The sequence below is a fragment of the Muntiacus reevesi genome, chromosome 8 (assembly GCF_963930625.1).
Source record: "Muntiacus reevesi chromosome 8, mMunRee1.1, whole genome shotgun sequence".
Taxonomy (NCBI): domain Eukaryota; kingdom Metazoa; phylum Chordata; class Mammalia; order Artiodactyla; family Cervidae; genus Muntiacus; species Muntiacus reevesi.
In genome coordinates this window covers 85,902,144-85,928,579 of record NC_089256.1, presented here as the reverse complement: position 1 = coordinate 85,928,579, position 26,436 = coordinate 85,902,144, and the positions used below count along the sequence as shown (strand labels likewise).

The 26,436-nt window shown below is 39.4% G+C and overlaps 1 protein-coding gene across 2 annotated transcripts in view; it reads right to left on the bottom strand.

Annotated features, from left to right (window-relative positions):
- Positions 1 to 1,805: 1,805 nt before the first annotated feature.
- The window catches only part of VEPH1 (ventricular zone expressed PH domain containing 1), a 313,627-nt gene continuing 288,996 nt past the window's right edge, over positions 1,806 to 26,436 (bottom strand). The window contains exon 14 of one of the 2 annotated variants that reach the window (XM_065943247.1): positions 1,806 to 1,927. In XM_065943247.1, the coding sequence (XP_065799319.1) occupies positions 1,838 to 1,927 (90 nt within the window). In that variant the 3' untranslated portion in view covers positions 1,806 to 1,837. Of the gene's footprint in view, positions 1,928 to 6,301; positions 7,263 to 26,436 lie in introns of those variants that run through there. The other variant, XM_065943248.1, reaches the window with a different exon arrangement.

The window sequence follows — 26,436 nt, the reverse complement described above, 5'->3', positions numbered from 1 at the left end:
AGACCCCATGAACCGCAGCACACCAGGCCTTCCTGTCCATCACTAACTCCCAGAGTCCACCCAAACTCATGTCCATTGAGTCAGTGATGCCATCTAACCATCTCATTCTCTGTTGTCACCTTCTCCTCCTGCCCTCAATCTTTCCCAACATTAGGGTCTTTTCAAATGAGTTAGCTCTTAGCATCAGGTGGCCAAAATATTGGAGTTTCCAGCTTTAACATCAGTCCTTCCAATGAACACCCAGGACTGATCTCCTTTAGGATGGACTGGTTGGATATCCTTGCAGTCCAAGGGACTCTCAAGAGTCTTCTCCAACACCACAGTTCAAAAGCATCAATCCTTCTGTGCTCAGCTTTCTTTATAGTCCAAATCTCACATCCATACATGACTACTGGAAAAACCATAGCCTTGACTAGACGGACCTTTGTTGACAAAGTAATTGTCTCTGCTTTTTAATATACTGTCAAGGTTGGTTGTAACTTTCCTTCCAAGGAGTAAGCATCTTTTAATTTCAGGGCTGCAATCACCATATGCAGTGATTTTGGAGCCCCCCAAAATAAAGTCAGCCACTGTTTCCACTGTTTTGCCATCTATTTGCCATGAATTGATGGGACCAGATACCATGATCTTAGTTTTCTGAATGTTGAGCTTTAAGCCAACTTTTTCACTCTCCTCTTTCACTTTCATTAAGAAGTTCTTTAGTTCTTCCTCACTTTCTGTCATAAGGGTAGTGTCATCTGCATATCTGAGGTTATTGATATTTCTCTCGGCAATCTTGATTCCAGCTTGTGCTTCCTCCAGCCCAGCGTTTCTCATGATGTACTCTGCATATAAGTTCAATAAGCAGGGTGACAATATACAGCCTTGATGTACTCCTTTTTCTGTTGTTCCATATCCAGTTCTAACTGTTGCTTCCTGACCTGCATACAGGTTTCTCAAGAGGCAGGTGAGGTGGTCTGGTATTCCCATCTCTTGAAGAATTTTCCACAGTTTATTGTGATCCAGACAGTCAAAGGCTTTGGCATAGTCAATAAAGCAGAAATAGATGTTTTTCTGGAAATGGAGAATCAGCATCGAAACTAGGAAGAGAAAAGATTAGATATGTTTTTGTTTGTTTTTTGTTTGCGTCATTTTGGAGGTAGATTGTTTGAGTCTTAGTTGAAGAGTACCCAGCCTTGAGGGCATATTTTCTCTAAGTACCCATTTTGATTATTTTAATTTCTTTGACTCTTCCTTTATTTGTTTCCATTTATTCTTTTTTCAAAGTAGGAAGAGAATGGTCAGGGATGTGCTTTAGTTCTCAAGTCTGCCTATTTATTTTCTTGGTGTCAGTGAACTCGTTAATCATAATGCAGTCCTTGTTGAGAGAGGACCAGAGATGCATTGTGAAAGAAAAGAAAAAGGTGAGGGCATGGAGGGAAGATGGGGCAGACTCAGTTTCCAGTGTCCTGTGGTTATGTCAGACTCAGAAAGTAAAATTAACGGGTCTGTGTCCTGATCACATGTAGCTAGTGGCATCCACTTATGAACACCCAACCCCTCAAAAATCACTAAATCACATGAAGGATGCATTATGTCTTCAAACGTATGACACAGGGACTTTCCTTTTGTTCCAGTGGCTAAGACTATGAGTTTCCAGTGCAAGGGGGCCCAGGTTTGATCACTGGTCAGGGAACTAGATGTTATATGCTGCAACTAAAGATTCCGCTTGCTGCAACTAAGACCCATGGCAGCCAAACAAATATATACAAATAAGTAATTTTGTTTAAAAATAAAAGTGTGACACAGGTGCAGTTCACCTACCCTGAGTCCTCCTGTCTCTTCTGTGTGTTTTCTATCACTGTAGCAGATCAGAGGTGACATCACATTTGAGGTATAAACGTGATTGTTTATCAACAAGGCAGATCACTGTTCTGGAGAGTTGGACCTGAGGTCAGAGGAGGGCAATCTTGTAAGCTCAGAAGAAAGGACTATCAAACAGTGCACATATTTTCAGGACCTTGATTTTGTAGTAAATCACATCACAGCACACTCACCACTACAATATTTTACATTTGTATAACAATTTTGGTCTAAATATCTTGGAGATTTTTCAAGAAAGCATTGCTAGAAGGCGTCTCTGGTGGCTCAGTGTTAAAGAATCTGCCTGCCAATGCAGGAGACACAGGTTCAATTCCTGATCCAGGGTGATTCCACATGCCACAAAGCAGCTAAGCCCGGACACCACAACTTTTGAGTCTGTGCTCTAGGGCCCGGGAGCCACAACTCTTGAACCTACATGCCACAGCTGCTGAAGCCCTTGTGCCCGAAAGCATGTGCTCTGCGACAAGAGAAGCCACCACAACGAGCAGCTGATGCACAGACACTAGAGAGTAGCTCTTGCTTGCTGCAATTAGAGAAAAGCCCACACAGCAATGAAGACTCAGCACAGGCAAAAATAAACAAATAATACATAAAAGTTTTAAGAAAGCGAGCAGTGATAACAGTTCTGTTTTTATGTAAGTGGGAATAGTGGATTGTGGGAATTAAAGTAACTTTTAAAGGTATCGTTTTGTACTAGGTGAGCCCAGGAGTGGGTGAGAAGTGTAAAAATAAAGGAGAAATGTATATAACAGTATTAGCCCAAAAATATGGAAATGTAATTCCAACAAGTCTTTACCTTATTTCATTTTTTGCCTCCTTCCTTTTCAATAGCTCAAAATTCTGATATTTAATTAAACCTGCTCTTAAAGAAAGTATTCGGAGAAGGCAATGGCGCCCCACTCCAGTACTCTTGCCTGGAAAATCCCATGGGTGGAGGAGCCTGGTAGGCTGCAGTCCATGGGGTCGTTAAGAGTTGGACACGACTGAGCGACTTCACTTTCATTTTTCACTTTCAAGCATTGGAGAAGGAAATGGCAATCCACTCCAGTGTTCTTTCCTAGAGAATCCCAGGGACGGGGGAGCCTGGTGGGCTGCCATCTATGGGGTCGCATAGAGTCAGACACAACTGGAGTGACTTAGCAGTAGCAGTAGCAGTAGCAGTAATAATGTATTAGAATCCAGTTTGTGAATTTCAGCCAGTATATTACCTCTTTTAGAGATACATTATATATTTGTATTTTAAGTCTTTTCTTTCTTTCTGAAAGATGAGTTTTGTCCTCAGTAAAAGGAATTTCAAAATCAACAGAAAGTGGCAAAAAATATTCTTTTGGAAGTAAAGAGTCCTTTCTAGTACAGCTCTGCTTGCCTCACCTATAAGTACTAATGGCTTTTGTAAATATTTATTCTTATAATTAATGTTCAAAAGTCAGAGTTCCACTTGATCAAGTGGAAACTTATCAATTAACTTTAAGATGGTCATACTATTAATGGAATTTTCTGGCCATTCCCTGACATAAGCCAAGAAGGATTCACTGGTTTGTTTTCTGGTAATATTGCAATAGCACATGTTACCAAGTTAGTAACATTTATTCTCCAATATATCTGCCCTAAGAGTATAGGGAGAGGTTGTTTTTTTTTTTTTGAGACTCTTAATTAAAGAAAAAAATAGCAAATCAGTACAGTAGTCATGTACGGATGTGAGAGTTGGACCATAAAGTAGGCTGAGCACTGAAGAATTGATGCTTTCAAACTGTGGTGTTGGATAAGACTCTTGAGAGTTCCTCAGACAGCAGTCCTAAAGGAAATCAATCCTGAATATTCATTGGAAGGACTGATGCTCAAGCTGAAACTTCAGTACTTTGGCCACCTGATGACAAGAACTGACTCATTGGAAAAGACCCTGATGCTGGGAAAGATTGAGGGCAGGAAGAGAAAGGGGCGACAGAGGATGAGATGGTTGGATGGCATCATCGACTTAATGGACGTGAGTTTGAGCAAGTTCTAGGAAATAGTGAAGGAAGCCTGGAGCGCTGCAGTCCATGGGGTCACAGAATTGAACACAACTGAATGACTGAACAACAACAAAATAGAATATACTAAAGATGTGGACTCTTTAAGCTCATTATTTTAAAAGAATGACTCAATTATATCTGTGAAGCATCACCCATATTCTGTTTAGAAAAATAAAAAAGAAAATATTGGGTTGAAGACAATAGCTGAATTCATGTCTTCATGATCCCATGTCTCAAAATCAAAATACAAATTCATTAAGTTCATTCCAAGGATCTGTCAGTTTTCATATGATTTATTCTTGTTAACAAGGGAACATACGCTGAATTAAAGTTTTCTATCAAACTTCTGTCCTAGAGGACTTGAAGTAATCCTGTCTGAATGACACATGGGTATGACGCAGAAAATCACTAATGAAAATGAGGCAGGATTCCAAGGGTATCAGATGTCTATGTTTGCGTACATTATACATTAAATAATGGATTTGTGATCTCGTAAATCTAAGGCCTTGACTTAGTTTTAAGATTTTGATATTTTGATGACTCATCTGGACCCTTTCACCATCATTCTTTGACTACCCCTAAGCCTCTACTTCTCTACCTCTGCCAACCCTTGGAACATTCACAGCCTAGACCTTGTCATCACCTGGAAGAACTTACTTCTGAATTTTTTCCCCTTTGGCCACAACCTTCAACTTGCCCCATTTCTCGATCCCTCTGCAATGGTTCTTCTCTCTATCCCAGCCCTGGCACTCCTCCATGTAGCCTGTGACAGGCCCATTCCAACCTCTTTTCTCTCTCTGTCCGCTTGGGTCGTCAAATCTCATCTGGCCAGACATGGTTCCTGAGAATGTATAGTTAGGGAAGAGAACAGCCTTGATTTCATAGTGATGTTCTTCCTCTTAACATTTCCCTCCTCCTTCTAGTCTGTAGACCCACCATACCCTTTGTTCCCAGCTGTATGTCTGAGAAAGAGAGAGTGTGGGGAAGGCACGTCATACATGTAACCACTTCTGCTCAGAAGTGACCACATCGAGTGCTTCTTCTCTAATTCAGTTGTCCAGTAGAACTGCAAGGAAGCAGGGAAATGTAGATGTACACGGGGATAGCCACAAGCAGTAATAATTTCTCTGACATCTACCTTGTAAGACTGTTTTGAGGATTACATGCAATAACATTTGTAAAGTATTTCACTCAATGTTTGGTAGGTAGTTTTCTCAATAACTATCTGGTATTTTTCAGTTTGATGAAAGTTGTTTTTCTCATCCTAAGTGGATGAATTAGCATTCCACTCTATATTTATATATTTCTGTGAGTTTGGTTAATGCAAGCCAAAGTCAGAGAGGTTGCTTCATACTCAGAATGTTGATAAAACCACACTTCTGGGGCTGCAAACACAAAGACTGCCTAGAAACCACCTAGAAACACCTCCATGTGAAGTCACATCTTGGGGGCAGTCAGCTCTGAGGTCAGATTGCTCAGGCACATATTTCCTTCTGATCTTAGCTGGGCTTTCAACATTAAGAGGCACAGGACAGAGTATATATGTATCAATCTATCTGAATTTTAGGGTTTGCCCTTTGTTATCACTAGCAGGCTACCTTGTCCTATTCCTCACAGCAGGTCCTGAGGGTTTTGTAGGATGTCTGCTATGGAGCATCCTGGCATTGCCTGGTGTGGGGTTTGCCTGGAGGTCTTGTCACTCACTCCATAACCACCAATACCCTGGCTGACTTACCCTCTAATCCTTACCTCTCATATGCCATCCTAGTAATTCTATACCTTTGTATCCTCTAATGCTTCTGCCACTTGCTGCCCAGATGAGGTCACATCTACCCCAAGGGCAGGCATAGATCATCTGCCCCAATATCAATTTTACTCAATGGTGAGAAATAAAAACCATTTTTCTTATTTTGGAATAAACATAAATATATTAGGGAATAGAATGTAAATTATCCTGAATTTTGAATTTAGAACTCAAGAAAATTTCCCTATAGATTGGGCAGCATTCTGGCTCTGCTTCTAGTTTGATTCCCTTTGCTGTGCGGATACACTGGGGGAGGAGGTAAGGAGCACAGCTTCTCTCAACTGCCCACCTGGTAAACTTGGACTTGTTCTGTCTGAGTCTCCCATGGACTCTGTTCCAGCATGGTATCTCTGAGAGGCCATTCCTGATGTTCTCTGGCTGGTAGAGACACCTCTTTTTCATTCTCAGAGTTGTGCAAGGTTCTCTTAAGGATCTTGTTTATAATGTTTTTATTAGCTTGGCGAAAAAGTAATTGTGAAAAAAAAAGAAGTAATTGTGGTTTCGGACCATGAAATTTAAATCATTATAACTAGGCTCAAACACATCTTTATTCATCAAAATAGGAACCATTTACAATCAACATAGTTTTGCCAATGAGAAATAAGTTTCTTTATTCCTGTAGCACAAAAATCTGTGCTCCGGGATTCAACAAATCCTTGGAAAGTATTTTCCACATCCTGTTGGTTGTGGAAGCATTGTCCCTGCAAAAAGTTGTTGAAATGCTTGAAGAAGTGGTAGTCAGTTAGTGAGAGGTCAGGTGAATTTGGTGGGTTAGGTGAAACTTCGTCGCCCAATTTGTTCAACTTTTGAAGTGTTGGTGGTGTGACACACGGTCGGGCATTGTTGCAGAGAAGAACTGGGCCCTTTCTGTTGGCCAATGCCAGCTGCAGGCACTGAAGTTTTCAGTGCCGTTCATTGGTTTGATGAGCAGACTTCTCAGATGTAATGGTTTTGCCTGGATTCACAAAACTAGTGGATCAGATGGTCAGCAGACCACCAAACAGTGACTCTGATCTTCTTTTTGGTGCAAGTTTAGCCTTGGGAAGTGCTTCGGAGCTTCTTCTTGGTCCAACTACTGAGTCGATCATTGCCGGTTGTTGAATAAAATCCACTTGTTGTCACACGTCACAATCCAATTGGGAAATGGTTTGTTGTTATTGCACAGAATAAGAGAAGATGACACTTCAAAATGATGATTTTCTGATTTGCAGTCAGCTCATGAAGCACCCACTTATTGAGCTTTTTCACCTTTCCAATTTGCTTCAAATGCCAAAGGACTGAAGAACGGTCGACGCTCTGAGTTCTTGAACAACTTCTAAATGTAGCTGTAACAGGACCAGCTTCGATGATCCTTTCAGTTTCTTGTTGTCACTTCTGATGGTCAGCCTTTGTGCTCATCTTCAAGGCTCTCATCTCCTTTGCAAAACTTCTTGAACCACCACTGTACTGTATATTCATTAGCAGTTCCTGAGCCAAATGCATTGCTGACGTTGCATGTGGTCTCCACTGCTTTACGACCCATTTTGAACTTGGATAAGAAAATCGCTTGAATTTGTTTTTTTGTCTAACATCATTTCCCTGGTCTAAAATAAATATAAACAGCAAGTAATAAGTCATTAGCAAAAAAAAGCATAAAGTAAGAAATGCACATTGAAATGATGTAAAATATAACCACATTTAAGAATGTATTCCAATATAAAACAAAGTTCAACAATGTAAAATTGCAATTACTTTTGCACCAACCTAAATATTTATTCAATGAACACATACAGCACTTATTATGGGCTTCCCAGGTGCCTCAGTGGGTAAAGAATCCACCTGCAATGCAGGAGACATGGGTTTGATCCCTGCCTGGGTGGAGAAGATCCCGTGGAGGAGGGCATGGCAACCCAGTCCAGTATTCTTGCCTGCAGAATTTTCATGGACAGCAAAGCCTGGCTGGCTACAGTTTATAGGGTTGCAGAGTCGGATACAACTGAAGTGATTTAGCACACATGCATAGTAGTTACTAAGGGCAAGGCAGTCTTCTAAGTGATGAATATACATTAATTCTCACAGCCACCACACAAGAGAGGATCTTGTGTGTGTGTGTGTGTGTGTGTGTGTGTGTGTGTGTGTGTGTGTGTGTGTGTGTGTATGAATGCACAGTTGACCCTTGAACAAACCAGGGGCACTGACCTTTCACATAGTTAAAAATCCACGTGTAATTTATACTCTGCTATCCATATCCCCAGTTCATCTGTATCTGAGGACATCAATCACAGATTGTGTACTACTGTAAAATTTACTAGTGAAAAAAAATCCCTGTTTAAGCGGATCTTACTGTTACAACCTGTGTTGTTTAAGGGTCATCTGTAGATATGTGTGTGTGTGTGTGTGTGTGTATGCACACGCATGTATGAAACACCGAGGCACAGAAGTCAAATAACTTTCCCAAAGTCACACAGTCACACACTATAGGCTATAAGACAGAGCCAGAATTTGAATTCAGATATCTGACTTTTAAGTTCTTGTGTTTACTGCCTCTTGCATGAATTGATGGGTAACTTCTATTCTTCTCTAAACTATAAGGGCCTCGAGGACAGACTTTTATTGATCTCTGTGTCCCTCTAGGCTAGAATGGGGCCAGGCACACAATAACAGTGCAGCAAATGTTGGCTAACCCTCTTTCAGAGAGGATGGAGTTTGGGAGGACTGTGTGCCTGGGGCAAGTTTTACCCACCTAATCACCCTGTCACCTTCTCTAGGTAAATAGCCCATGGCCTCTAATTGCTAGAGGAATTTTAAACTCATCCTGTACTTAGTAGAACAAGTTGTGAAATTTTTGTGTAAAATAACTTTTGACATTTTTCTAGAATATTTTAATGATTTCTTTGAATGACTGGGAATTGTACAATTGCAATTTCCCTCTGCACCCTGTTGTTTATGATTCTAGGAAGTTTGGTTTGGTTGTGTCTGTTCAAGGTCTGTGGGAATTCAGGAATCTGCTTGCCACGCTTTGAGATTTCAGTCTGCATTTCACCTGCCCCAGAGCCCTCATGTCAGTTAAGGGCAAACTCCACCAAAAAATAACAGCAACAAAAAACCCGACAGCTTTAAAGGATCTGGAAGGGGAAGCAAATGCCACAACTTGCAGTTTCCCTTGAAATCTTTCCTAAGTCACATCTCAAGAAGGTGTTTTGGAATCACAATTTTATATTTCCTGTAATTGAAGCATTTTGAAAACATACTTGTTGCAAGTGATGACTGGTTAGAAATAGATTCACTGAGTATTAGTTCCACAGAGAAGTAATCATCAGAGCTTATGAAAGCAAAACACAGAAAATATGTTTTTCATAAGGATCGAGCTGAGTCTTCCTTATTTTGTTTACAATCAAAAGGAGGGCCCTGCATTGCAGCACACTTTCTCTTTGTAGTTCTGGTTTTCCCTGGCTGGCCGCACCTTATCTCTCTCTCTTGCGTGCACACACACACACACACACATACACACACTTTTTTTTTGTTCATTCCTATTGGGAATATTATGAGAAAAAGTGGTCTCCCTACCATAATCCCCCATGTCAACATCCACTACTATGGCAAATCGCTATATAATTTCACCATTATTTAACGTGCATTTGATTTTCTTTTCCCAAAACTGGAAATAGTTATCCATGTCTTTCTATGACCAGATAGTGAATTATACCAAAAACTATTCTCTCTCCCTGTTTCCCCCCTACTGTTGCCACTCTTCTCCCATCTCTGACTTTAGAAACAAGTTGTGGATGTTTTTACAGTCAGAGTACCTTGAGGGAGGAAATAGTTCTACTTCCTTTTGAGGGCAATCTAGTAAATTCTGCTACCACCTGAAGAGGTGTGACTCAGTAGAGCAAGGCCAAAGGGATCAAATGGTTGAATTTAGACCCTGAACTAGTTTCTTTGGATAGAAATGGCTTTGCCACTAATTGTTCATGGCATATTAAGGGCTATGGGTGGCAAAGATTGTAAATAACAAGGATTTAGGGTAGTATGTTTTAAGTTACTTGTTGAGTATTACTTGTGGTAGGTAGAGTGTGAAAAACATAACTGACACAGCCAAAGATCAAGGTTTCACATATTCACAATTAGAATGTGTATGTATATGCTGCTGCTGCTGCTAAGTCACATCAGTCGTGTCCAACTCTGTGTGACCCAATAGATGGCAGCCCACCAGGCTCCCGTCCCTGGGATTCTCCAGGCAAGAATACTGGAGTGGTCTGCCATTTCCTTCTCCAATGCATGAAAGTGAAAAATGAAAGTGAAGTCGCTCAGTTGTGTCCGACTCTTCGAGACCCCATGGACTGTAGCCTACCAGGCTCCTCCATCCATGGGATTTTCCAGGCAAGAGTACTGGAGTGGGGTGCCATTGCCTTCTCCGGTGTATGTATATATGTATATGTAAATTAATACACATACTTATTTATGGCTTTTTTTAATGTCCGGAAGGATTTGATATTATTTACCAAAATACACATGATATAAAGAGACAAATAGAAAACAAGTGGATGAGGGCACCAGGCCCCGAGAGGGTAGGAAGGATGCAGATGAATCTGGAAGTGATTTTAGTACCTGCAGTGTGTGCTGTAAGGACGGGTCTCTGCTTGCGTTGGGCTACACGTACTCTTTGCTACATGTCTCTGCTACATGTTGGGCTATATTTGCTCAGCCGCTAATATAAGAGACATAGGCCCAGACCTGATTTTGCAGGAGTAAAGCCACTTCTGATACTAAGAATAACAGGAGGAACTTCTCATAGAGGGTATAGTAAAATAATGAAGTCCTCAGCAATATTCTCCTCCAAGTAAGTGTAGTGATGAGTTATATTTGGTTGCTCCATGATCCAGAGTGCCTTGTGGCTGGCAGATATTCACTCCTCCAGAAATAGTTGTTCTTCATTTGCGAAGAACATACGGCTTTACTATGGCTTAGAAATCTTTGAGGGTGGGAGAATGGCAAAATGCTTTGTTTTTCTAGATTAAAATAGGCAACAATACTTTGGCAGCTAATATATAGCCAATGTAGAATAAAAAAATTGTATATATATTTTTAATCCCAGAAGTAAATACAATTTTTCTTAATTTCACTGAGTAGTTATTGCTTACTGTCATTCAATGCTATTTATTTGAATATTCCTCCTGTATCTTTTAGCATCTGTATAGAGGAAAGAGGGCAGAGGTTAAAAGATTTAAATAAAATTTCTTATATATTTTCTCTATTTGCCTTAGATTCTTATATCTTTTTTATGAAAGTGATATATGTTCATTGTAGAAGATTTAGAAAATACAAAACAGACAAGTGGTTTAAAATCTCAGCATCTAAAAATAACTTTGAGACGTTATACAGTATATGTGTTTATGTATTGGGTTGGCCAAGAACTTCATTTGAGTTTTTCTGTAATATCTTATGGAAAAATCTGAATGAACTTTTTGACCAACTCAATAAGCAGTACATGCATTGGCTTAGTTTTCTAATTTTATTAGGGTTACCTAATTACAGCCCTAAACACTAACACGATATTTTCTCTACTTACAGTTGAGTATAACTATTCATTTCCTATTTATTTTAAACACATAAGTAATGTGGAATGGGAAGAAAAGCACAAAAACAGAGCTTTGAGTATCAGGTCAAAGTTTTAGATAAAGTCTGACATTCACAAACAACACCTACCCCGTTTTTTAAAAAAACTTAGATCCTTTCAGATCTCAGTTTCTACATAACAAAAATGTCACCAAAGTGCTTCAGAAAGTGGGATGCATACTCTCACTACTTTTATTCAACACAGTATTAGAAGTTCTGGTCACAGCAATCAGATAATAAAAAGAAACAAAAGTACCCAAATTGGAAGGGAATCGATAAAATTGTCACTATATGCATATGATATGATACTATAGATAGAAATCCTAAGGACTCCACACAAAAACTCCTAGAATTGATAAATGAATTCAACAAAGTAGCAGGATACAAGATTAGTATTCAGAAACCAGTTGCATTTCTTTACCCTGGCAATGAAATATCAAAAAGAGAATGTAAAAACATACCTTTTAAAAAATACCAAAAAAAAAAAAGAAAAAGAGAGATACCTGGTAATAAACCTGAACAAGGAGATGAAAGACTTATATACTGAGAACTAGAAAACATCAATAAAGGAAATTAAACAGTATTCAAAGAAATGGAAAGCTATCCCATGCTCTGGGATTGGAAGAATTAACATTGCTAAAATGGCAATATTACCCAAAGCAATCTACAGATTTAATGTGATCCCCATCAAATTACCCATGACATTTTTCACAGAACTAGAACAAATAATACAAAAATTTATATGGAACCATTAAAAGACCCAGAATTCCCAAAGCAATATTAAGGGGAAAAAAAAAAAAAAAAAAGAAAAACCAAAGTAGGAGGCATAACCCTCCCAGACTTCAGGCAATATTACAAAGCTACAGTTATCAAAACAGTGTGATATTGGTGCAAAAACAGATATGTGGGTTAATGGAACAGAATAGAGAGTCCAGAAATAAACCCACACAGCTATGGTCAAAGCTTTGGCAAAGGAAGCACAAATATTCAATGGGAAAAAGATAGTTTCTTCAGCAAGTGGTGTTGGGAAAGTTGGACAGTTCAGTTCAGTTGCTCAGTCATGTTGGACTTTTTGCAACCCCAGGAACTGCAGCATATCAGGCTTCCTTGTCCATCACCAACTCTCCACACACAAATCAATGAAGTTAGAACACATCTTCACACCATGCGCAAAAATAAACTCAAAATGACTTAAAGACTTAAACATAAGATACAACACCATAAAACTCCCAGAAGAGGGCACTGGAAAATATTCTCTGACATAAATTGTACCAGTATTTCCCAAGTCATACCAATCTCCCAAGACAATACCAAAAAAAAAAAAAAAAAAAAAGCAAATGGCACTTAATCACAGCTTTTGCATAGCAAAGGAAACCACAAACAAAAAGATAACCTATGGAATTGGAGAAAATATTTGCAAATGATGTGACTCATAAAGGCTTAATCTCCAAAATATACAAACAGCTCTTATAACTCAACAACAAAGAAAACAAACAACCCAATCAAAAAGTGGGAAGATCTAAATAGATATTTCTCCAAAGAAGGCATACAGATGGTCAATAGGTGCATGAAAAGATTCTCAACATCACTAATTATTGGTAAGTTGCTTCAGTTGTGTCCAAACCTTTGCGACCCTATGGACTGTAGCCCACCAGGCTCTTCTGTCCATGGGGTTCTCTAGGCAAGAATACTAGTGTGGGTTGCCACTGACTTCTCCAGAGGATCTTCTGGGCCCAGGGATTGAACCCACGTCTCCTGAAGGTCCTGCACTGCAGGCAGATTTTTTTTTTTTACCACTGAGCCATTAGGGAAGCCAAATGCAAATCAAAACTACAATGAGATATCATCTCACACCAGTTAGAATAGCCATCATTGAAAATTCTACAAATAACAAACACTGGAAATGGTAAGGAGAAAAGGGAACCCTCCTATAGCCTTGGTGGGAATGTAAGTTAGTGTAGCCACTATGGAAAACAGTTGGAGGCTCCTCAGAAAACTAAAACTAGAATTACTATATGATTCAGCATATAGCTGGGCAAAACCATAATTCAAAAAGTCACATGCACCCCTATGTTCATAACAGCACCATTCACAATAGCCAAGACATGGAAACAATCCGAATGTCAAACAACAGATGAATAGATGAAGAAGATACAGTATATATATACAATGGAATCCTACTCAACGATAAGAAAGAAGGAAACAGTGTCATCTACAGTAACATGGATGCAACTAGAGATTATCATACTAAGTGGAATAAGTCAGAAAGAGACTAATACCATATGATATCACACACGTAGAATCTCAAATGTGGCACAAATGAACATATCTACAAAACAGAAACAGGCTCACAGATGTGGAGAACAGATTTGTGGTTGCCAAGGGAGTGGGGGGAGGAGGAGGGATGGACTGGGAGTTTGAGGTTAGTAGATGCAAACTATCACATTTAGAATGGATAAACAACAAGGTCCTACTGCATAGCACGGGGAGCTATATCTAATCTCCTAGGATAAACCGTAACAGAACAGAATATAAAAAGCAATATATATGGGCTTCCCTCATAGCTCAGTCGGTAAAGAATCTGCCTGCAATGCAGGAGATCTAGGTTTGATTCCTGGGTTGGAAAGACCCCCTGGAGAAGGAAATGGCAACCCACTCCAGTATTCGTGCCTGGAGAATCCCATGGACGGAGGAGCCTGGCAGGCTACAGCCCATGGGGTCTCAAGAGTCGGACATGACTTAGTGACTAAACTACTACCACTACTACTATATATGGATATAACAGAATTCACTTTACAGCAGCCTTAACACAATACTATAAATTAACTACACTTCAATAAAAATTACAGAGCGCTGTGCAAATGCAAATGTTACTGTCCTTACCAAGTAACATGGTGACTTGGAAGTTGGACCCCATGATGGGGGCCATAATAGGGTGCTCTTGGCCCTTTAATGTTGAGGGAAAAGAGGAGAAGTTAGAAGGAGCACTCTGGATCTGGTGTCCAGAGCTAGAGTGGTGAAGTCAAATTTGAATCCCTCTGAACTAGTTTTCTTCGTTGTCCTTTTTATCAGCATTTCCCTCTTCCTAGCTTTATTTCTACTTTCCTGTTAGTCTTGTTTCCCTTTTTCTGTCTCTTCTTTCTCTTCCTCATCTCTTTCTACTTTTATTCTCTCCCTTCTCTATCTTTAACTGACATGCATTCCAGACATTTTATGTTAAAACAGGAAAAGAATGGTAGGACACAGCTCTTAGAATTGAATTTGAATTTTGATTCTCAGTGAAAACCTTATATAAAATCTATGACAATCTTGGCTTTAACCAAGACTACAGCTAAAAAAGAGAAAAGATGATCATTTCTCCTGGATACTCATATATGAGATTTATGGGTGGGTGGGAGATCTATAATTCCAGCGGCACTGCTAAGGGTTGAGGTGATCATCTTGGCCACCTATGTGATTGCTCTCAACCGTCCCTCCATCCCCAGGTCACAGCTGCTAGAAATTACAACTCTGGAAAAGTTATCTGAATTTTAGGAGAGGAGCAGACTTTTTCTCTCATGAACTCTATAGGCAGTCTACTACTTTCCTACATAAAGCCTTTCTGAAAGCGCAAATGAAAACTGACTATCAAACATATATTATAAGGTAAGTCTAACTATACCAACTTAAACACAGTCTTCAAATATGTATATCTAATATATAATATACATGCTGTAAACTTGGATCTCCCCCCCCAATAATAAAACACTCTGTCACCTGACTTAGGTTCAATGAACATCTGAATAGGAATGCAATCTACAGCATTTGGCCTGTCCACTGATTTCTATCTTTATCTCAATAGCATTACTTCTGTGAAATCTGTATTTTTCACTAATATCAACTATTCCATTTTCCTACTTCCTCTACATTTTATAAGGGCTTCCCAGGCAGTGCTAGTGGTAAAGACCTCACTTGCCAGTATAGGAGGCATAAGAGATGCGGGTTCGATTCCTAGGTTGGGAGGACCCCCTGGTGGGGGAAATAGCAACCCACTCCAGTATTTTGCCTGGAGAATCCCCTGGACAGAGGAGCCTGGTGGGCTATGATCCATAGGGTCGCATAGAGTCGGACACAACTGAAGCCACTTAGCACACACTACATTTTATAAAACGCTAATGACAAAACATAGTAAAACAGTCAAATTCTTTCCACAGCACCACCCTCTGATAAAGATGGCTGTGCTGGACAAAGTGAGTGGCTGACTGGCCTTAGGCAGTCCCCATATCATGGCTCAAATTGTCTGTTTGGAAGCCAAGAAAAAACCAGAATGTGGCCAAAAAGGTCTCTAATGCATGCTGCATGTTAAAAAAAAAAAAAAAAAAAAAGTGCAGCATGTGGCATTTCTACTAAAGGAAATGTGGGAGCTGTATATTAAAAGGTGGATATGGTATGGGAAAAAGTAGCCTAAAGGTAAAATCTAAACGGCAACAGCGGCATCATCATTAACAACAATGAAATGACTAAGTAGTAAGCATAGTAAAGACTTTGATTGTTTAAGATATGCATTTCCATTATTTAATTTTATTTTATTTGGGGGATGGGATGGGGTTTAACGCGATGTGTGTGAGGCCTTTAGAGAAAAGTGAGAAATATTTCTCAGAGGCATTTCCATTTTAATATGTTTTTCGTGAAGCATTATTAATGCCGACAGCAAAAAGGAAAAACTGGGACTATAAATAAGGGAAGTGGCTATCACTCATCCGGGGCACAAAGATGAGTGAGAGGCGGTCTTTATCCTTCAGCTCCAGATATAATTTGTGTAATGCTGAGAGTACCCAGGTAAAAGGTGGGAACCATCAAAATTAAATAATGAGATTTATTTCACTGTACACAAAACAGTTTATTATATTTTATAAATGTATTTTATTTTAAAACTGGGAACAGTAGTAAAGGTTTTAAAAAGTTGCAAGCACAGTACAGGACAGAAACTTGTTTTCCTGAACAACTAGAGAGCACGCTGCTGACCTGATGTGTCATCATCCCCGACTACTTCACTGTTCATTCTCCAACAATTACATTCTCCTACATGACCACAGAATAGCCATCAAAATCAGGAGATTAACACTGAATCACTGCTAACTTCTAATCCTCAGCCCCCATTTAAGTTTTACCAATCATCCTAATTACATACTTTATAGCAAAAGGATCTGGTTCAGAACCACACAGGGTATTTAGTGGTCACATCAGTTTTCTTCAGTCTTGAAGAAGTTGGCCTTCCTTTGACTTTTAAAATCTTGACAATTTTAAGGATCACATGGTAGTTGTTTTGTACAATAACACTTAATTTGAGCTCATCCGACATCTCTTTGATTATATTCAGGTCATTTGTCTTTGGTAGGACTACCACAGTGTTCTCTTTGCTACAACTAAAGTGATGTACAACTTAGATTTGACCCATTGCTATTGAAGTTCACTTTGATCACCTAGTTAAGGTGGCATCTGCTTTTCCATTGAAAGGTACTCTTACTTTCTTTAGTACTTTGAAACTGTTTCTCACTAAATTTTCAATTCATTCATGATTTAAATTTGTTTGGATTCATGGTTTCCTGTTTTAATAAATAGGTTATTTTAATTCTCAAATTATCCCTGATTTGGTCAGGGGAAGCCCCCTCAAGCTGACTTCTCTATACTTTTGAGATTTCCCCATTCTTGGGGGCTTCTCTGGTGGCTCAGACGGTAAAGAATCTGCCTGCAATGCAGGAGACCTGGGTTTGATCCCTGGGTCAGGAAGATCCCCTGGAGAAGGGAATGGCAACCCTTTCCAGTATTCTTGCCTGGAGAATCCCATAGACAGAGGAGCCTGGTGAGCTACAGTTCATGGGGTCACAAAGAATCAGACACAACTGAGTGACTAACATTTTCATATATCACTTTCATCATTCTTGGAGCACTTCCTTGCTTTTTGATATAATAAGATGTTACATGCTTGTCTTATACTCTCTCTGACCCAGGTCTAGGATAATTCCCCGAGAAATCTAGCCTGCTGTTACTAGAAAATCATATTTATGACTCAACCTCTGGGTGCTGGGTGTGTTCATTACTGTTAAGAGTTTGGCTACTCCCAAGCCCTCTCAGTGGACAGAGCTAGTTATATATATCTGTATCTATATCTAAAACATAGATGCAAATATCTTTAAAACAATAGTTTTATTTACTTACATATTAACTTTTCTATGTCTCTATACTCATTTATATTGAAAATCATGAGTTTATACTGATACCTCCAGTTTCGCTCCAATACCGTGGGGTTCATTCCAGTTTTCTTCCTTCCCATATCTGTATCTTCCTACTCTGACCATTAGGAAGCTGACTCTTAACATCCTTAATTTATTTACTTATTTCATCAATCTCCTAGTATGTAACCCATCTCTGCTGCCACCCTTTTACCCACATGGATACTCATCTCATTCGGGTTGAGAAACCCTGTCCAGACTTGTCCTCACCTTGTGGACACCTGATTACCCTGTTTGGGCTTCAGCATTCTGTGCTGGGCGACCTCATGCCTGGATGCTTTCCTTGCTCTTTCTGGGCTCGGACAGCCTACAGCAGGTTGCCCTGTGTGGACACCCTCCTTACCCAGCTCTGACTCTGACCCCCACATGGGGCAGCCATTCTGGATGGCCACTCTCTTGCTGGATTTGAGCTCTGGCATCCCGCTCTGGGCCACTGTGGTCCTCTCCTTCAAGGGCAGATGCCTGCCTTAATCTGCCACACTTCATGTTTTGGGACTGTGTTCTGGGGGAGGGAAAAGGGGAGGAAGGAAATGGGAAAGAAGAGAAAGTAAGTAAGTAACTTCTATTTGAAATTCCAAAATTTAAAAGAAAAGAAACAATGTACACTATATATTTGTTTCCCCTACCTATGAGAAGTAAGACTTTCTCTAAATCTTCTAAAAAGTCAAAAAGATTAAACATGTTTTTTTCTTCTGGGGATTAACGTACTGTTGGATCATTAGACTCAGATTCCTTATTTATATTCTTATTTGAGGCTAGAAGGGAAGTTTTTTTTTTTTTTAATATACAATCTTTCCTTTTTTGAAATATGCCCAGAAAGATAGGAAAATAGTGAGAATTAACAATTATCGGTGAAGAGACTAGATTGTAAAGCTATTATAGTTTAAAATAAAGGTCAGTATTGCTCCCTTAAATCACTTCATGCTATTTCACCCTAAAGGCATTTATTCTTGTCTTTGTCCATCAAAGGCATTGTAAACACTATTAACTTAATCCAGATAGAGTTAAATACTTATTTCTGACTCCATTTTACTATTCTATTGAGGTAATTACTACCAAGAGATCAGTGATTTAGTATGAAAAAAAATGCTTTTAATTATTATTAATTGGACAACCACTGAGTTAATAAAACTGTCTTAGGATATTATACCGGAAATTAATTGAATATATTGTATCTATCTACCTTCATGAGATTATTTCCTGAGGGAGATTATAGAGAAGGAACAATCCTTTTCACTTAAAGACACTTAACAAGTACTCATTAAATGAAATATTTTCCTAATATTTTGGGGCTGGGGTGGCTTAGGGTAGCAAAAACAATTTTTGTTTATCAAATTCTTAATATGGCAAACATCTCAAATTAATCAACAGAGTTGGACAATTCAGTGCCTTGTCTGAGAATTTTAAAATCTAGTTAATAAGCTGGATTTAAAAATGTCAATATAGTCAGTTGATTATTTTCTTACATAAAAAGTAGTAACAAGGTCAAATTATGGTAAATAACCTAAAGGTAAACGACCTAATCATGGCCATAAGACTATCCTTCTCTTTAAAAAAAGAATATTTAAGAATGCAAACAATTTTCTTAAATAAAAATGGAGCATAAAATACAGGTTTTCTGTCCCTGATGAGCTTTACCTTGCATTGTTCTATGATTCTGGCTCAGGGTTTGTCCTAACTATAACATGGAAGAATTTCAGGGCCTTAATTCAAGCCATGGTTCTGGAACTGTTGTCTCATAAATTCAGACCAAAAAAGAAGTGTGATGTTTTGTACTTGATATTGCACTGAGGGGTCTGAAGGGCTTATCGCAAGTAAGTTAAGTACCTCTGCAGAATACACAGAATTCCAGGAAGCTAAAATTTCTCACTGAAGAAGAAAGATGACCAAAATACCTAACAACATGTTTAGTGATCCATCATTATCTTCAAACTACATTCACTTTTCTTTAAAAGAATGTTTGTGTGTTTAAAAACATTAAGCAGAGTTGGAACACAGCTTCAAGGATGCAACAATCCCTGAAGAGCATCACGTAACAGAATCAAAAGAAACAAATTGAAGGAAACTGTGGACGAAGATGAAAGGATCTAAGAATCTGGAAAGTATCGAGTAAAAAGACCCCTGAACACTGAAAGAGACCCTCATTCAAGTCCGAGGAGACAGAAAAGCAATGAAGTGTTGAATCAATAGGAAAAGTACTTTGCTAAGAAGCAAGAACACTGCTTCTGCTTGCAAAGGCAAACAACTCTGAGACTTCAAAGAAAAGTTTTTTTTCCTGTCTTTTTTAAAATTTCTTTTTATTTAAGTCTTTAAGAACCCAGTGATAAAACTGTATCTGATAATGGCTTTGGTAACTACTGCTTCATGCCCAGCATTTTAAGTCAATTATTTGCAATAGCCTTGATAAGTCTCCCTTCCCCCACCATTTCCAGACAGATGCCATTCTGAAACTTTATCTGAATCAAAAAATGCTTGCCTGAGGAAACAGATCTTTTAAATTTATAGAGCTTAAGGTTCTTAAAGCGGGAACTTTTCCAAGCACAAAACCAGATTAGGAGGGAAGGAAGGACTGTTTTTCTGAGGGCGAAATTGTGTTCAGTTCATAAATATGAGATCACTGGGACCCATGTGACGACAATACCAGTTTAGGAGATTAGGAAAGGGATAGATGGGGATTCAGACCACGGAACCCAGAAGTCCAGAGAGCTTCTGACTTTTCAGATTGTATCATGTATAATATAAAATACTTGCGTACATGAAACCTTAGTCATCTGTTTTTGAAGTCCTCAATGATGTTGAGAAGTCTTATCCGACTAGCAGATCAGGATTATGGTTCCCAGTTCTCTCCAATAACAAAATGATACATCTCTGTTCTTTGCTATGGAAATTTGAAGTGCTTCCCACAGTAAGCGGATCTTATTTTCATACCCCATTGATGTCAGGTTTGGCTATGTAACTTCATTTGGCCAATGGAATATGGGCACAGGTGACAATGCCAGTTTTGAGCCCAGACCTTAAGGGACAGGGCATGTTTCTGCACCCACCTCTTGTCTGCTATCACCATGAGAAAAACATACAGTCATTTCAGCCTGGGCCTTTGAAGGAAGACCTGAGGAGCAGACCTGAGCCCAACTGAGAGCCGTAAATTCAACCTGGCCGCCTTGACTGCACACCCATGTGGGCATATACACAGGTGTGCTAGTAAGCCACTGACTAACAAATTCCTTCCCAGGCTGGCTTTCAAACTTCACTTCTTAGTAGAAACCCTAAAGATCAAATGACATTATAAGCAGCCTCATCATCCCTACATATTTCTAAGGTTCTTTCCAAATAAATTGCTTCAAACTCTCCAAATACAAAAATATAATTAAATCCTAGATTAAATTATGCTTAGTATTGCTTAAACATCTTGTTTCACTTACTGTGATGGATAAATAAACCATAGCTGGACTCCTGAATTTAAAACAAACTCATTTTAGTCACAAAAAGTATACTACCTTGTAGCCATTATAGGTGGTGCAGTGGTAAAGAATCTGTCTGCCAAAGTAGGAGGTATTTAGAAACTCAGGTTCAACCCCTGGGTTGGGAAGAGGGCATGACAATCCACTCCAGTATTCTTGCCTGGAGAATCTCATGGACAGAGGAGCTTAGTGGGCATAAGGTTGCAAAGAGTCGGTCACAACTGAAGTGACTTAGCATGCATGCAGACAGCCATTATAAAGGGAAACCCAAAACCCTGCAACAACTCCATTCTCTACCTACTCCATATCTGCATCTGAGCTGCTGACTGCGGGGAAAGGAAGCAGGTGGAGGAATTCTGCTCTGCTGGCTAGGCTCATTGAGATTTATTGTTTCTGCTGTCAAACAGTCACACCCCACTTCTGTGGTAAGCTTCCTCTCTCCACCAGAGGGATCATTTCAGAGTCTCTTCTCAGCCCGCCAGCATCTTCCTGAGCTTCACTCTCAGCTGATGACTTTGGTTCTGTTAATAAATTCACTGAGAAAATAGAAGCAATTAGTAGAGGTTTGCCTTATCTTCCTACATCTAGCTCTATCTGCCTCTAACTTCCCACTGGTTACATCATTCCAACAGTCTCTGTGCCCACATGGGACAACTTCTCCACTGTGCACGTCATCACAGAAACTCATATTGTCTTGCCTCCTCAAGAATTTTGCTTTTGCAATCATGCCCTGTCCTTCCTGCATTGTCATTTTCCACTTCCTTCAGAAATCATTCGCATCAGCATACAAATGTGTGATGTATCTCATTTTAAACCACACTCTATTCATCCAAATTCTCCTCCATTGTAGCTGCTCTTCATTGCCAAACTTCTGTAAAACTGTTGTTGGGATTTGCTGTCTTCACTTCCTCATTCTCTCTCTAACTCACTGCAATCAGGCTTTCATCTTCTCTGCTTCAACACAACTATCCTCACCAGGGTTGTTGGGGTCCTCTGTACTGCCAGACCCCCTGGTCAATAGCATCTAATTCTGCTGTTTACTCCTTTTTCTGTGAAATACTCTCTTCACTTGGGTTCTAAGTTCACCAGCCTTTCCAGTTTCCTCCTACTTTGCTGGACGCTTCCCCATCTCTGCTGGCTTCATTTGATCCCCTGGACCTCTAAGTGTTGGAGGACTGTACTGGCAGTGTCCTTGACTTACTTTGCTTACCCTTTACAGGTGATCTTAATCAGCTCCACTGGCCATTTAATTGTGGATTAATCCAAAATTTATATCTCCTCTAACTCCAAACTCATATACCTATCTTATTAGTCATTCCACTTGTATCTTTAATAAGCATCTCAAACCACACATATACAAAACCCAAATCCTTAACTCCCATAAACTGTTTCTTCCCCAGCCATCTCCGTCTCAATAATGATAACTCAAATCAATCAGCTGTTGTTATGAGTCCCTGAGTCACAAGTGGCTCTTTGCGCCCCTGTAGACTACAGCATGCCAGGATTCCCTGTCCTTTGCTATCTCCCAGAGTTTGCTCAAGTTCATGTCCATTGAGTCAGGATACTATCTGACCATCTTATCCTCTGTCAATCTGTAGCTCAGGCTAAAAACATAGCTGTCATCACTGGTGCTTTGCTTTCCTTCCCTCCCCAAACCAATCAGCAAAGCCTACTGGCTCTACCTTCACATTCTCTGAAATCTGAATACCACTTTCCATGCCCTTGACTTCCTTCTGGGTTCTGCCAATGAGTAGATCAGCAGGACAGCAGAGAAAGGGGTCAGAGAAAGGCCAGGGTGTTTCTTTCCCACTCTCTCTTTGCTTCAGGCTTGCATCTCTAGCAGTAGTTTTGTCCCCACATTCCAGAGGCACCTCCTCCATGGCCCCATGGCTTCTGGGCTCTCTTTTGACCTTGTTCATTCCTTTCTTTGCCACTTCAGCCTTTGAGATAATATCGCTTTGCCTCTTTTGCCTTGCATCCCTCTCCGTGGTTCTGCAAATAGCTCCTTCATCAGTCTCTTCATTTGAACCATTTGAGAGTGAAGTTCTTTGCCAGCTGGCACACGGATCAACACACTATCCTATGTAAAATATAATTTATCTCTGCTTTTTATCTTTAACTTTTTTTTTCAAATACATATTATTCACTGACATTTATTATCTTCTGCCCCCTCCTCCCTTTTCTAAAAAGTAAACTTTCTTTTTACTTTACTTTTGTATCCCTAGCTTCTAGAAGAATGTCTGGTATAGAGTTTCATGTAATATGTTGCTGGTAAAGATAAGAGCTTCTTTGGTGGCTCAGACAGTGAAGAGTCGGTCTGCAATGCTGGAGACCTGGGTTCAATCCCTGGGTTGGGAAGATCTTCTGGAGAAGGAAATGGCAACCCACTCCAGTATTCTTCCCTGGAGAATCCCATGGACAGAAGAGCCTGGCGAGCCCCAGTCCATGGCCGCAAAGCGTTGGACACGACTGAGTGACTAACACATAATAAAGATAATATGCTCCTGATATATTCTTAACAAAAAAGGCATGAATTAAAGAAGAATATTTCGGCATATTCCTATTAAAAAAATCTACCTATTCAGATTGAGTACTAAAAAGAAACATCTGGACGCATATACATATATACATCAAATTAATAGGGGCTACTTCCTGGGAAATGGACAATTGGATTTGGTTTTCTGCTTTGTACATGTCTGTATAGTTTGCATTTGTAAGTGAAGTAAGCAGCAAGTAGAACTGCTGAAAGCCTACATGAAAAAAAGCCTAATTTTTTGGGCAAAGTAGAAAAAGTCATCTCTCCACTAGAGGGAAGATATAGGTGCCTTGGCACCAACAGTTTTACTACACTGATACGAAATAAAGCCAATTTTCATTTAGATTCAGAATTAAAATATCCAGTTGTTAAAATATCTGATAGTCTGAAGAAATGCAAGAACAGGTCTTTAAATGTATAAAATTGGATTTATAAAACAAAATTCCAAGTTATTCTCCTGAGTCTTTAGTACTCTATTTTAGGAATACTTCCAGTGTCTTGTTTGTATTCTGACTCAAAAAAAAAAAACTACTACTTAATAAAACATTCTCATTTTGGATATACCTTACGTAGTTTTTTTCTTAAACATTCTTTATTAAAAACATCTTTGCATCTGAAGTTTATTTGTTTTGGCAGTTTTAAATCACAATATTCAGATCTGAATTATTTTTTCTAAATAACTCATTGGTTTCTTGTGGAGATTTCAAGGCACGTCTCAGAGTCTGTCACTGCAATCCATATCAATATTTTTCTAAGCAAACAGATAATCAGAAGGGCTTTAGGGTTAAATACATGCTCAAACATTTAAGTTTAAGCACCAACTAAAAACAGTCAGTGAAGGAAAATGTCCAGAAATCTCTTTAGTATTCTAACTAAAGTCAGCCTTGAGAAATGTCTCGGCATTGTCAGGATATAAGAACCGTGAAGATTGTTGGGAAATTCTTATAAGATTTTAAAAGAAACAAGAACACCATGCTGTAAAACGTAGGAAAGGAACTCAATATTTTTGTGAGTACCAGGTTTCCTCATAAAAACGGAAAAAGAAATGTAATTTGATCTCTGTGACTTTTTGCCAACTCTGGTTTATTCTGTTGCTCTTGTTTGTTTGGAAGGTTTTGGCTGTTGGGTTCTTGGACTAAGGCTTGAAGAACCCTGAGCTCCAGTGCCCTTGACTTGCCAAATGGCATAGGGATATTGCGTCTTTTCATATTTACGAATCCTGGGACAAAGGGGATTATACTATTTACTTTTTAGAAAGTGTTTGAGAGTTTTTATATGAAAAGTTGAACAATACATTGAACTCTATATAGCAGCTGGAGAAAATTAGAACGGGCTGAGGGGGCAGATTGCTCTGCTGACTATGGGCTCTGTAGGGCTTGCGTTGCAGTGCCGAATTCAGGGCTGGCCCCACGTGTGGCTTCCAGAGCATGACTTCTTCTCCATCCTTTCTCACTGTTCTTCCTCCAGTTCCTTTGCTGACTCCCCTTCTCTGACCCGGCTGTGAAATGCAGGGATTCTCCAAAGTTCTACCTCCATCCTTTTCTCATCTTGCATTCCCTCTGTGCTGGAGCAGTCTTTATCACTCTAGAGGTTCCAATCATATTTCCAAATATCAACCAGGAATCTGTGTCTGGGCACCCCCCAGGTATCTCACACACAACACCTCCCAAATTGAGCAGGTCTTCCAGCCTTCCATTAGAGTGTCTTCCTTCCCAAACTCTTGTTGATTAAGTGTCATCTTTTCATAGTCCATGAAACTGAAAATGCTTTCACGTCCTTTGACTCCCACCTCCAATCAATACCCTACTTCTGCTAAGGCTATCTCAGATGACTTCTTCATTTCTGATAAGCAGCCATATTCCATCTATACTACCTACAGTGTTGCTAATTCTTATCTCCCTTCTCCATCCTAGATTCCGTTGCCCTTGTTCTGACCTCATCACCTAGTGCATCAACCAACTAACGGGCCTCCCTGCCTCCTTCGTTCTTCATTCCATTCTTCACACGGCTGCCAGAGTTGTTCCCTAAAACACAAACCTAATAATAATGATCCTCTGTGAAAAAGCATTGGCTGCTGCATCATAGTCTGGCTTTAGCCTTCTTTTCTGGCTTCACTACTTCTCCCATCTATATACTGTGATTCACGTGGGCTGTTTTCTGCTTATCAAGCCACCGTAAACTTCCACAGGCCCATGGTTGTCTGTCCTCCTGTAATGTCCTTCCTGACTTTTCCGCCTGGTCAAATTATACTGGTTTCTCAAGGTCCAGCCCCATTAGAAAGACAATAAAATATGTTCACAACACTGTAGGATCAAATATCAAAATATTTGATATTCAGCCCCAAGGGGTTGAATTAAGTGAAAAAGAAGATATCAAAATGTCACAGTATGAACACAGGATGAGGGTTTATTTCATTAGCTGAGAAATATAACTGCACCTCAATGTGAGTCGAACGTATTGTCTACGAATCCTCTGTTCCTCCTAGACTCCAGTCATTGGCGTGACTTGCCTTGAATGATCTTTCCTTATATTCCTACTTAAAGGGAATGTCGATATTTTCTTATTAAAAACATTGCAATTAACATATTTCATGGACTACTTTTTCAAGGGCATCTGTAAGTTCCTAAGAATGAAATTGCTGAATAGAAGGAACATGATACAAAACACTTGATTTATGTTCCCATAGTGTGGTAACTATCTTTATACAAAGGTGTATGAAGATGCCTCGTTTCTATGCCCTTATCAGCAGTATTATCAAACTTAGGTTTTTGCCAGGTTTAAATATTTTTTTTTTCAGGTTTAAATATTTAAAAATGTTATTTTGGTTTATGCTTCCCTTAATTATTAACAAGTTTTAACATCTTTTCATATGTGTATTGATCATTTGTATCTC